We start from the raw sequence: 13,816 nt of genomic DNA, 5'->3' as shown, positions 1-13,816 counted from the left end.
AATTTCAGAAAAGAATAGATGAAAGTGTAATTAATACAAAAGTGATACAATATAATATGTGCATGAAGATTAACGCAGATCAAAATATTAAAATGATAGATAATGATAGATTTTTAAAATAGATAATAAATAACTGAAAAATGACAAAAAAAAAGGCATTTGGCATTTCTGCTGAATAAAGAGAACTCACCAGAGAACACTGTTGACATGGAACGTAATGGCATGGCCTCAGATCTTCCACAAATTGTCAACACTTCTCTCAGGTTTCTTCCCAGAGGTCCTGAAAACAACTGTCATCAAGCAACTCTTAAAAAAAAAAAAAAAATCTAGACGCCTCACTAATGAACAATTCTGGGACTATATGAAACCTCCCCCTTTTAATTAAAATCATTGGAAAAAGCTGTTTTTCAACAGCTGAACAATTTCTTGGCACAACTGTTTTGATGTCTTCCAGTCAGGATTTTGCCCACACACCGCAGCACTGAGACTGCTCTTGTTTAAGTTCTTGTCAATGACATCCATCAGAATTTCAGTCTTAGTATTACTGGATCTCAGTGCTGCATTTGACACGGTCGACCACAACATATTCCTAGACCGACTGGAAAACTGGGTGGGACTTTTTGGCATAGTACTAAACTGGTTTAAATCCTACTTCAAGGACTACTCTGTGTCTATAGATAATTACACATTAGAGCGGACAAAAGTGACATGAGGAGTTCCCCAAGTCTCCATTCTGGGACCTCATTTGTTCAACATCTACATGCTCCCACCGGCTGAGATTATGGAAAACAACAAAATATGTTACCTTAATTACGCAGATGAAACACAGATTGACATAACCACATCACCAGGGGACTATGGTTCAATACAATCACTGAGCAAGTGCATTTAACAAATCAATGATTGGATGTACCAGAATTGTCTCAAATGAAACAAAGACAAAAATGAAGTCATGGAGCCAATGAGTTGTGTGGAATTTTAGAGCCAGGGAAGAACGACTAAAAGTCGGCGCACAGCTTCATGCGGCGATGTTAAAAAGCACAAACCAAGCTGGAAATCTTTGCGTAGTCATGGACCCGCACCTACATTTCAACAGCCACATTAAAACAATAACAAAGTCAGCCTACAATCACCTTAAGAATATATCAAGTATTAAAGGAGTTTTGACTCGAATTTTGAAAAACGTGTCCATGCATTTATCTTTAGCAGACGAGACTACTGTGACGGTGTCTTTACAAGTCTCCCTAAAACATCGATCAGACAGCTGCAGTTGATTCAGAACGCTGCTGCTCGAGTCCTCACTAAAATCAAGAAAGTGGATCATAACACTCCAGTTCTCGGATCTTTACACTGGCTTCCCGTCAGAATTGATTTCAAAATACTACCGTTGGTTTTTAAAGCACTGAATGGTTTATGAACCATCCAGACCTCTCAGGTCACCTGGGACAGGTCTGCTTTTCTTCCCCAGAGTCAAAACAAAACATGGAGAAAGCAGCGTCCAGTTTTTATGTGCCACATATCTGGAACAAACTTCCAGAAAACTGCAGGTCTATGGCAACTCTCACGTGTTTTAAATCAAGGCTGAAGACGTGTCAGTTTGCTGCTGCCTTTTACTAAAACAATTATTAATTTCTTGCACTGCACTGTCACTTTTATGACTTGATTTTATGCATTCTAAGTATTTAGTTTGTTAACTTTATAATGTGTTCTTTCCTTTTACCACATGTTTTTGCACTTTGTGTTAATGCTTCTCATGTTTTATGTAAATTACTTTGAATTGCCTTGTTGTTGAAATGTGAATACTAGTGGCTTTGTGCACACTATATTGTAATGGCTAACTGAAAGATCTCCAGACCGGATCTCCAGGGCTAGGATATCGCCTTAACGAGGAAAAACCCTATTCTGGGAATAGGCCAAAATAGTTGTTAACAAAGAAAAGATCTCCAGACAGGTTTTCCAGGTCTAGGATATCGCCTTGACAAGGTAAAACGCAATTAGGGGAATAGGCACTATTCTGGGAATAGGTGATATAATTGTTAACAGAGTAAAACAAGGTTTCTTTGATTCCTTTTTGCACTGCACTATAACTTTTATGCATTCTATTCTGTTGTTTAACTTTATGCATTCTGTGTCCTTTTACAATGTGTTTCTTCGCACTTTGTCTTAATGCTTTTGGTGTTTTATGTAAAGCATTTTGAATTGCCTTGTTGTTGAAATGGGCTATATAGATAAACTTGCCTTGCCTTGATACATTGCTTATTTGTCTTATGGCTCAGGCATGGCGAGCATCGACAGCAGCGCTCCGGAGACCACCTCGGACAGTTCGCCCACTCTCAGCCGTCGCCCGCTGCGGGGTGGCTGGGCAGCAGCCTCCTGGGGGCGGGGTCAAGACAGCGACAGCATCAGCAGCTCCTCTTCCGATTCGCTGGGCTCCTCCTCTTCCAGTGGCTCCCGCAGGGCAGGAGGAGGCGCCAGGGCCAAAAGTACAGACACGAGCAGGTAAAAATACACCCTTCCTGATTGTTTTGTAACTTTGATCAAATAAAAATGTGACTCAAAACTTTGAGTGTAAATGGATTGTAGGGATGGTACTTTTAAAGTGGTAATTCACTAAATTCCCTGGTTTCAGGTACAAAGGCCGGCGCCCTGAGTGCCACGCTCCCCACGTTCCCAACCAGCCGTCGGAGGCGGCGGCCCACTTCTACTTTGAACTGGCCAAGACTGTGCTGATTAAGGCGGGAGGGAACTCGTCCACCTCCATCTTCACGCAGCCGTCGGCCAGTGGCGGCCACCAGGGTCCTCACCGCAATCTGCACCTCTGTGCCTTTGAGATTGGCCTGTACGCTCTCGGCCTGCACAACTTCGTCTCGCCCAACTGGCTGTCCAGAACCTACTCCTCCCACGTGTCCTGGATCACAGGTGAGCGGGATAAGAAGAGAAAATGGATACGGGAAGTGGGGTGATGAGGTTAGGTATTCTGTTTTTTTAGTAATATTTTTTAAGTTAATTCATTCTGTAAACGCGAGGTATGAAGTACAATATTCCTTTCATTTATTAATTTATGTATGGAAAATGTGTAAATACAGTCTTCAACAATGCAGGTATAAAACATTCTTCTCTTTTCTTAGAGATGGTTGTTTTCTTCAAGCTACAATATCTGTGTTTAATGCACAAATGGCCATGAAAAAATATTCATTTATGCACAAATTTACTCTGGTCACCGTTTATGGATAATGCCTGTTTTTTATTGGGATCATTTTTCAAAAGTTGATTCCAAGAAAAACACTGTTCTATAGCATGCTGGGAGGTGTCTGTCATTGTACGTGTTAATAATGGCAGTAGTTATGTCTAGAGCTGCAACGATTAGTCGATTAATCGATTAGTTGCCAACTAGTAAATTAATCGCAAACTATTTGAATCATTGATTAATTGGTTTGAGTCATTTTATAATAAGAACATTTCCAAATTCTCTGATTCCAGCTTCTTAAATGTGAATATTTTCAGGTTTCTTTGGTCCGGTATGACAGTAAACTGAATTGCTTTTGGTTGTGGACGAAACAAGACATTTGAGGACGTCACCGTGGGCTTTGGGAAACAATGATCGACATTTTATGGGCAAAACAACTCGATTCATTGAGAAAATAATGGACGGATTAATCAAAAATGAAAATAATCGTTAGTTGCAGCTCTAGTTATGACTAACCAGGTTCTGTCTGTCCTTCCAGGCCAGGCTATGGAGATTGGCAGTGCCGCCCTCAACATCCTGGTGGAGTGTTGGGACGGTCACCTCACCCCGCCAGAGGTGGCTTCTCTGGCGGATCGGGCGTCGCGGGCACGCGACCCGAACATGGTGCGTGCGGCTGCGGAGCTGGCACTGAGCTGCCTGCCCCACGCTCACGCTCTGAATCCCAACGAGATCCAGAGAGCTCTGGTGCAGTGCAAAGAGCAGGTATGAGAGTATTTTATACAGCAGTGTTTTGTTGGTAATGCCTCTGTAAGTGGTGTGATGCCCTGAAATATTTTAATAGCACTAGGATTCCAGATGATCACAAAAAAATGATTGTGCTTAAAAAAAACAGAAAATATTGACACCAATACATTTTTTATCGTTTTCCCTTCCTGTTTTCATTACCTTTCTCTTGCCTGCCGTCTCTTTCCAGGACAACGTCATGCTGGAGAAGGCCTGCATGGCTGTAGAAGAGGCGGCGAAAGGTGGAGGCGTGTATCCCGAGGTCCTGTTCGAGGTGGCACACCAGTGGTACTGGTTGTACGAGCAGTCCATGGGCGGGGGCTCCGGCCAGCAGCGGGAGGGCTCCGGGCGCTGCAGGGCCAACGGCGGCGCGGGTAGAAGACCCCCCGAGACGGGCATCGCCATCCTGGACAGCGGGGGCAGCATGGAGGCGCAGGGCATGGCGGCGGTCACAGCCACCGTCACTGCCGCGGCGGTGGTGCCCGTCATCTCGGTGGGCTCCACCATCTACCAGTCGCACCCCATGCCGGGGCAGGCCATGGCCCACCCCCACGGCCAGGCCCTGCACCCCTACACCACAATCCAGGCCCACCTGCCCACCGTCTGCACCCCCCAGTACCTGGGACACCCTCTGCAACACGTGCCTCGGCCTGCCGTCTTCCCTGTGTCGGGGGCCGCCTACCCACAGGTCAGCACGTTGTTTACTGGGACTCTGTGTTGCATTATTTCCTAACAAAGTAGAATTTGATAAAACAAAATATATGTATAGAATTTCATTGTGTGTATGTGTATTATGGATACAATGGTACACGATATGTTATCGAACCGTTCGGTGCGCCCCCTACGGTTCAATACGTGTACCGTGGTACTACGGTATCACGGTAGAAGTCCACCGGACACGTTGGCGCAGCTTATATGGGAGCCTGGTGCCATAAATGCTGCTTCCTATTGAATCTACTGTTGGAGCTCCACTGGGCACGTCAGTTGTGCGGGGTCTGCCTAGAGCCGAGCAGCATTTCTCCATTTTTGCACGAGAGGTCTATTTTTTTCCAACACCGCGCGGCTAGGCAGCCTCTTCTATAGAAAAAAACTGATAAAACTATATAGAAATGTTTTTGTAAAGAGTGCAATCAATCAAGGTGTCCAGTTGGAAAAATAACCCCCTGGGATGACCGTGTCCCTCTTTATTACCAACTTCTTTTGAAAGCTCTTTTGTAGGAAGGAAGGGAACCGAGTCTCGCAGGGTGATGAGCCATTCTTTTTTTTTTTTTTTTTTTTTTTGTCATCATCCACAGTCCCTCCCCCACAGACATACACAAAGAGCGTTAAACTAGTTATTTGTGGCAAACTACTATGATGCGCAGAACAGAAGGTATTGGAGGTATTGTAGGCTCCCTAACGGGAGCAGCGGAAAGAAGAAGACTATAGAAAACATTTTTTACACCTTTTTAACTTTTACATTTTTTTCTTAAATATAAAGATACCGAAACCACACACACACACATACTGTTACTGGACTGTTTTCTTAGTAGGCTTTTAATTTGAAAGATGACAAAACAGTGTTTGAACTATACTTTTAAAACACTTTGGACACTTTGAATGACTGCCAGGTGATCAATATGCATTACGTGACAGACATTTTGATTTTTAGTATTTAAAGTCTTTCAAGTCAGTGTCAAATATTAGAAGAAGAAACTGGAGGGGAATTATAAGGTGACGGGTGCGATTAGGGATTGAGTGGGAAACCCACAGTAAGATCGATCGATAAATTCAACCTGCTGAAAAGTATAGTAGTAACCGAAAATGAACGTTATATAACATTATATCATATCATATCATTTTTGTGTGTGCATGTGTTTGTGCTTCCCAGGGAATGCACCCAGCTTTCATTGGAGCGCAGTATCCCTTCTCGGTGGCCACTGGCCCCCATCCGCCCATGGCAACCACTGCAGTCACCTTCCCCGGTGTACCGGTACCGTCCATGACACAGATAGCCGTCCACCCATACCACACCGAGACTGGCATGCCGCTGAGCACCACAGTAGCAGGTCAGGATAATGTTTGAATGTTTTATGTGAATCAATCAGCTATAATTGTTATTTATAATTTAAATTGAGAAATTGCGCAGGACTGTGGTTGTCAATCTGCCCGACCACCACATGGGGGCGACATAGCTTGCAGGAGGCTTGCAGGAGGCTTGCAGGGCCTCGGGCGATTTGAGGCATGTTTCCTGATGGTTCAATATTAGTTCAAAATGTGATAATTTATTGTATGCCAAAAAAGTCCTTGCCCTCTCTACCATGACAAAAACATCAACACAAGAAATATTTACACTCCACTAATCTGTATGGGCTGTATAAGAGACATGTGCTTCTTGTGTCTGTCCACAGTGGGTGGTGTCCACCCGGGCTCCACCATCCAGGCCATGCAGGGAGCCTCTATGCCCACCCTCTCCTCCCAGTCAGCCTCGCTGGTCAACACTCCGTTTCCAGCTGAGGACGAGCAACACAGCCAGCCAATCAGCCAACAGGGCCTGCACTACCTGCATTCTGCCTACAGAGTTGGTGAGAGAACTATTGGTCTTAATTTGGAAGACGGAGAATACTTCCTTAGAAAAGCAACAAGTGACGATATTGTACAGGTTAGGCCTCATCTGGATATGAATACTTAATTCCTGAAATGTAATTATGATAAACAGACGAGAATAATAAACACACCTATGTATAGCAGACATGCAACTGGCTCCGGATATGCAAATTCACGGCGAGAGTAGACCGGATGGAACTTCAAGGAAAACTCCCTCTGCGTCATTGTGCAGCAGTGGGCACGATCCATTTTGTCAATACTAGATAAATTAAAAAAGACTTCACTGCCAGTGACCGGGGTTGGGAGTAAACCCATGTCATTCCTATCAGAGAAATTTTGAGTTTTGAGTTTTCCTCTTAAATGCAAAATGGAAATGATGCATTTATTTCTTCTTTTCCTGACAATCTTGTTTTCTGTGTGCAGGCATGCTGGCTTTGGAGATGCTGGGGCGGAGGGCTCACAACGACCACCCCAACAACTTCTCCCGCAGTCCGCCCTACACCGAGGATGTTAAATGGCTGCTCGGCTTGGCTGCCAGGCTCGGTGAGTTCAGGGGGAACAGCTGACTCTTTTGACTAGTGCTTGGATGATACATTAGATATGAGGGGGATGGTTTTGGATCCTGCCTCCTGGGTTATTCCCCCTTTTTAATCTTTTTTTTTTTTTAATCCTCTCCGTTCAAGGAGTGAATTACGTCTACCAGTTCTGTGTCGGGGCGGCCAAAGGGGTCCTGAGCCCCTTCGTCCTGCAGGAGATCATCATGGACGCCCTTCAGAGACTTAACCCCGCCCACATCCACGCCCACCTTCGCATGCCGGCGTTCCACCAGCTGGTGCAGCGCTGCCAGCAAGCCTACCTGCAGGTAAACTGTCACTTAGATCCGGTTGCCATACGTCTCCCCACGCCCCGAAATCAAACGAGAATAAACTGTTTGCTGTACCAGGAAGTATAATATAATATATGTCTAACAAAGCAAACTATGCAAGTTAGGCATTTGGGCGTATTTGCATTGAAAAAGACACCAACGCTTACCTCAGTAGATTGTGTTTTATTTTCTATCAAGCTTGTAGTGCAAATGATAGGGTCATAAGGATATTAATGCCTAATAATTAAGTAAAAAATATTATCATGACTCGAGGAAAACAAATGTCTATCATTTCAAAAAGCCTTCCTACAGGCAACTGGCAACACACAAACCAATTGTTCTAATAGACTGACGCTGATCTCTTCCCAGCAGCCAGTTTGTTTGTCCATATGGATTTACAGTGTTTGGCCTGGGGGTGCTCTTGCTCGAGCACCGTGCGTGCACACACACACACACACACACACACACACACACACACACACACACACACACACACACACACACACACACACACACACACACATACACACCCCAACACCAACAAGAGGAGATTGTGAAATCAGAAACTGCTAGTTTAAATTGTTGAGATATTTCAGTGACTTGCCATTATTTAGGCTATTTAACAGACTCAATCAAAGGTCAGCTTTGATTCAGTTCAAATATCCAGTGTGAAATGTGTCGGGCAGTATATTTGATCAAAAACTGGTAATGGCAGCAACAAGTTCCATCATTTGACGCCATACTGTACATCCCTCAAAGAAGTCCAAACAATCATCAATTGTAGATCCAAAAGGCTCTATTAAGTTCCTCATCTTAAATGGCCAAAAAAAGTGTTGACAGATGGCAATTGATGTGTTTTGAATTGACACCATGGCCTATGACTGCCTCAAACCTAAAATGTCATTTTTATTATTTGAACACTTTAACAGGAGAATTGCTTATGCTAAATGTATTGGTATCACACCATATCGAAGTTTGTATCTTGCAGACGGCATGAAAAGCTTGTGTAAGGCAGTGAGGTCAATGTAATTTATAGAGTACATATATAATTATATATTTATATATAATTTCACACAATGTCGCATACATGAAAAATTAGTAAAAATATAAATACCACACGATTAAAATTAATAAATAAATAAATAAAGGTGAAATGGAAAAATAGGAATTTTTAACATGCGAAATGGATTAAATGAAAAATTCTATTAAAGGGAAAAAAAAAAAAAAAAAAAAGGCTAAAATGCATTGTGTAATAAGTGTATTTTTGTGGTGCTATTCAGGGCTTGACAACTCTGTGTTTAAATCAGTTGAAAATGAACGCTGTGGATAGAAATGTCTTGCGCTGAAGTACAGATAGATGACAACCAAATAAGGTCAATTTGTTTGTCCTTGACCTTTTTCTCACAAGCAGTTTGGAAAGTTTGGATTTTAGAACATAGACAACTACAGACTCTATACTCTTTTTTTAAAAAATTTTTTTATTTCCATTTCTTAATGTTTTTTTACATGAAAACAACTATATTAGAGTGGAGTTGAACATGCTTCTCCGAGGATAAACGTAAATGTGTTTTGGAAAAGGAGTTTCTGGATAAAGGCGTCCGTGGCTCACAGAACCTGCATGCTTCAAATTATCGACTCCCTCAGCTGGAGCGTGTGATTTGTTAGGAGATGATGCACAAAGGACACAAGATGCCATCAGAGGTCACTGGATGAATATCAAATGTCTTTTTTTTTTTTTTTTTTCTGTTCTAGACGTACTGGACCAGACACACCTTTCCAAATAAAATGTGGATGAATCTGTGCAAAGCTCAATTTTTAGTCCCAGATAACTCCTTGGTGTAAATACAGTCCGAAAGGTGTGTCTGACGCTCTCGCTTGCTAAAATAGTGCATCTGAATCCGAGAACATCTCATGTTTAACCATCTGATTCCACGAGCAACGTGATAAAAATCAGCTTTTTTAAGAAAATAGATTTTAATCATTTAAATGATTAAATGATATAATTATCAATAATACAGTGCTAGTGGTGGATTGTACGAGTGTTCCAACCAGAAGTTTCTATGTTTGTTTTTCTCTTTAACATCACCGAAGGCTGCCTGGCGTGGCATGTTACCGAATTAGTTGTTAATAATTGCGAGTGTACTATTACCCAAAGTGCAATTTTCTGCAGCCGTTCATTTATTTAACAGTTGGACTTTGGTCGAACTCCACTCGGGCCTTTAGACGAAGGTGGTGTCGGTGACTTTTTTTTTTTTCTTGTAGTTGACTTTATTTCACTTATTTTTATTGGTAAAACAGATTTGAGCATTTGTGTCACAGCAGGGGTCAGTGTTTAGTAACGGTTGGCGGAGCATCTTTTGATATTAGGATAATTCCATAGAAATGATATAGATGCAATGTAAGAGACACGTGTGACAGCATCTGTACGGATCCAGAATCTCATACACCAAGCCTTCTATCCTGACAAGCGGTTCTCCCGAATTTTTCACAAAATGAGAAATTAGGGGTTGGGGGCGATGAGCGAGCCGCAGCTCGAGTTGCAGGAGCCTGAGCTCACAGCTTCGGCGTTCTACTAATTTGAAGAAAAGTGCGCTCCGATTCAACAAAATGTGATGTTTTACAATATGTCCAGTTGATTTGTCCACCTGGGGCCGAACAGAGAGCGGCAGCTTGTGAGAAGTGCCGGTACGCGCTGCATAAAGAGTAGTTAACGTTATGGATATGATTTGGATTGTGATATCAAAGATAAGATAATAATGTTAAACGGAACATGACGCTGTGATATGATGAGTAGAATCAGGGGAAAAGTCTGATGAGAGAACCTACAGAGCAGACACGACACTAAGGCAGTGGACAGAGGAGAAGAGACACCTGCCGGCTCTTACGGCTCACAAGCATTTATTTTAACTCTGAAGTTGTATGAGATATTTTGTTGATATTAATTCCACCACAAAAATATAACATTATCTATCATAGCTTAATGTGACTGGACTCAAAGTGACTCAAAGTGCTTTTCTTTACAAATCAAGACTCGATAGTCTAACAATGGCAGAGCTGTCAGTGCCGAGAGAAATGCACGTTTAAATCAAAACTCGAGTCGTGGATTTAGAGATTTGTGACACCCGCAAAAGCAATCTCACTCTCTCTCTCTCTCACACAAGACCTCTTGTCGCACCGTCACAACTTGAGAGCTCAGAGTCGACCCTGCACCGCTCCGTGTCGCTTTTGTGGAAGTTTATATTCCTTTGGATAAATATTAAAGGAGGGGGGGACGTTAAGTGAGAGGTATTTGTCATTCTCAGTGTGTCGTTGCAGAGTGGAGTATTTTAGTGTAGTGTATTATGTTCACAAGGCGGCGGCGTGCGTGCGTGCGTGTGTGTGTATGTGGGCGCTGAGCGAGTGCGTTTCTCAGTACATAAATACTTCATGATCGTGGAGTGCTTCAGAGCAGCGGGTCCAGGGGGAGGGAAGGGTGGAGGGAATTGCAAGAAAAACCGAGAGATGAGAAAATGAAAAAATCTGCGGGTGGGGGTGGGGGGGAGGGAAGGGTGAGGAACAGGGAAGATAGATGGTTTCACTCAACCTGAAAGAAAAGCAGCTAATATACTGTGACAGCTCCAAAGCCGGGAGATCTCTAACAGTGCTGCTACAGATATTGTGGATGGGTTTAGTGTGTGCACTCACTCACTCACTCTCACGCACACAATCACACACACTCATTCTGACAGACTTTTACACTCTGATTTCATGTTTTGTCTGTATAGTTTATCATTTCCGCAGCGTGAACAGGTGCACGAGAGGCGGTGAAGTTGACCGATAAATGTAAGAGGAGGAGTTACAAAGATGTTTGTAGAAGGGTTATAAAAGCATTTGTTCATACATTATAATAATACACAGCGTCTGCTGGTAAATCCCTCGTTGCTGATAGTCAGAGACACACACACACATGAACACACACACACGCACACACGCGCACACACACACACACACACACACACACACGTCGTTTATCCAAAGCAGCTTCCACACACTCGCCGCTCAAATCTCCGTAAAGCAGCTCCAAATGGCTCCGTTGGCCACGGAGTTGCAACAACCACCACAAGGGCCAACGTGAGTATTTCAGTGCTTGGCTTATGTGCGGGACGACAATTAGATATTGACGGAATGAGGGTCGGACCAACGCTGATATGGGTTTGATATATCAGTCCCATACCAGGCTGAAATAGGATATCTGTATCAGAATATCCCGAAAAAAAAAATATAATTACTTCATACAAAGGCGTTATTGATTGACAACTAATATTGTATTATAATTTTACAAATATTAAGTAATTGTAAAATGATTCAGCAATTAGTGAACATGAACCCAAAAGTGGGAATTCTTTTGTTATTTTTAATGAATAAATGTGACATTGTATGATTGATATTACTAATGATGTACTGCTCACACTTTACAATACAATTTATAATAAAATGACAAATTCATAAATATCTAATTTATAATTAACGTTTCTCTTTTTTTTAAGACTTGAAATTTGTGTTTTGTTGAAGGAATAAGTGGTGTTTAGTAAAATACACAGGGAGTGGAATTTCCTCTTTGTCATAAAATAATATTTTACAGCCGGACTCGCATGACAAGTTTAGAGTCGATGGTTGAATATCAAAGTATGTTTTATGTGTCTGGAGTATTTATTTTTATTTTTTTTAAACGGCAATATCCAAGATGTTCCGCTCTGCACATACCTTATGTTTGCTTCTACGGCATGCGCTGTGTGTGGCCGTATGGGAGCGCCGCGGCACCGCGTCTTCTTTCAGGCGCGCTCGCATCCCCCCCGATCCGCTCGACGCCGCTCCGACGCGCTGGGGCCGGGGCGGCAGCGGGGGCCCGGGGGCGTGGCCGCTGCTCTCTCATCAGGCAGCTAATGAGATGAGGTATCTGGGGCATGTGCTCCATCGTGACTCTAGCATGACTGACGTGCAGCCATTTCCCAAGTCACTGGAGGGGAACAGGCTCCCATATGCCGGCTGTCCCCGCTGATACCATTTTTAATATGCCTCGCGGAGCGTCCCCGGCAGCCACTCCTCCACTCCACACAAGTAGCAGTTGACACGGAACAAGGCGGCGATTAACTTTTTCCTCGTTTAAGCTGCTGAAACGCGACACAATTAGTTTTGGCTGAAGTAATAATTCAGGGTACAAACTTTCCCGCGTTCTTATCTAAAACGCGCATATGGCTCCTCGACTAAAAGAGGAAAAAAAAAAAAAAAAAAAGGGATGCTTTCCAATTTTTTGCCGGCAAACATTTACATGAATAACCGCTTCATTTTTTTCTGTTTGCTTATCCATCCCGCTATGCGTCCGTCCGTCCATCCATCTATTTTATTGCGAAATCGCATGCCCCGTTGTTGCAATGACAGAACTTTCTCATCAGAAGTTAGTGACACATCGCTCATTAGCGGAAGCGTTAAGACATTTTTTTATCATTTTCAGTCCAGTGGATGCATTGGTTTTCCACGAAATTTGGAGGACTTTGGATATGAACACACTACTCTGGACAAGTTGATTATTATCTTATCTGCCATTTGACATAATGACACGAAGAATTGATTTTTGCGCTGTGAGGGGATTGCTGGCATCTTTTCAGGTCTGGTCCAATTAGAAAAAGGAAGCGTGGTGACGAGCACAACTCTCAACTGAGATCTGCTTCCTCCCTGCAGTACATCCACCACCGGCTCATCCACCTGACGCCGGCCGACTACGACGACTTTGTGAACATCATCCGCAGCGCCCGGGGGGCCTTTTGCCTGACGCCGGTGGGCATGATGCAGTTCAACGACGTGCTGCAGAACCTGAAGCGCGGCAAGCAGACCAAGGAGCTGTGGCAGCGCATCTCCCTGGAGATGGCCACCTTCTCCCCCTGACTGGGCTCGGCTCCGGGCCCGGGGAAAGGGCTGAAGATGGCTGCGGAGCTTGGAGTAAGGGAATAGGCCATCGGATCCGAGTCGCCTGCCGCCGTTGTCTCGCCTCCTCTTGGCGCGACACAGCGCTCGCTCGCTCGCTCTCTCTCTCTCTCTCTCTCTCTTTCTCTTTCCCCTTGGGACTATTTGAACAGCATCCTCATCTCCTCAGAGCGCCATGCAGCCACACGGCACACAGACAGCACAATCAACTCCCAGACTCCGGAAGACTTCCTTTTAATAACATGTAAATGTGTGTGTGTGTGTGTGTGTGTGTGTGTGTGTGTGTGTGTGTGAGTGAGTGTGTGAGCGTCCACGCTGAACATTTTTTGGGGGTTGGCAGGGGGGAGGGGGGCTTCATATCCTGAATCATTTTCTTTTGGCCCCCAGTAGTTTACCTCCTTTCTTCACCCTCCCTCTTGGTGACGTGATAAGGA

At 43.7% G+C, this 13,816-nt stretch overlaps 1 protein-coding gene across 1 annotated transcript in view; it reads left to right on the top strand.

Moving 5' to 3' along the window:
• zswim8 (zinc finger, SWIM-type containing 8) overlaps window positions 1-13,473 on the top strand; it is a 59,954-nt gene extending 46,481 nt beyond the window's left edge. The window contains exons 19-27 of the mRNA XM_080016125.1: window positions 2,277-2,499; window positions 2,630-2,919; window positions 3,726-3,949; window positions 4,161-4,658; window positions 5,841-6,018; window positions 6,361-6,534; window positions 6,980-7,099; window positions 7,240-7,418; window positions 13,140-13,473. Coding sequence (XP_079872251.1) covers window positions 2,277-2,499; window positions 2,630-2,919; window positions 3,726-3,949; window positions 4,161-4,658; window positions 5,841-6,018; window positions 6,361-6,534; window positions 6,980-7,099; window positions 7,240-7,418; window positions 13,140-13,343 — 2,090 coding nt within the window. The 3' untranslated portion in view covers window positions 13,344-13,473. The remainder of the gene's footprint in view (window positions 1-2,276; window positions 2,500-2,629; window positions 2,920-3,725; window positions 3,950-4,160; window positions 4,659-5,840; window positions 6,019-6,360; window positions 6,535-6,979; window positions 7,100-7,239; window positions 7,419-13,139) is intronic.
• The last annotated feature ends 343 nt before the right edge of the window (window positions 13,474-13,816 follow it).

The sequence above is a fragment of the Zeus faber genome (assembly GCF_960531495.2).
Source record: "Zeus faber genome assembly, chromosome: 16".
Taxonomy (NCBI): Eukaryota; Metazoa; Chordata; class Actinopteri; order Zeiformes; family Zeidae; genus Zeus; species Zeus faber.
The sequence above is the reverse complement of the archived record's forward strand: the minus strand, read 5'-3'. Positions and strand labels throughout refer to the sequence as shown.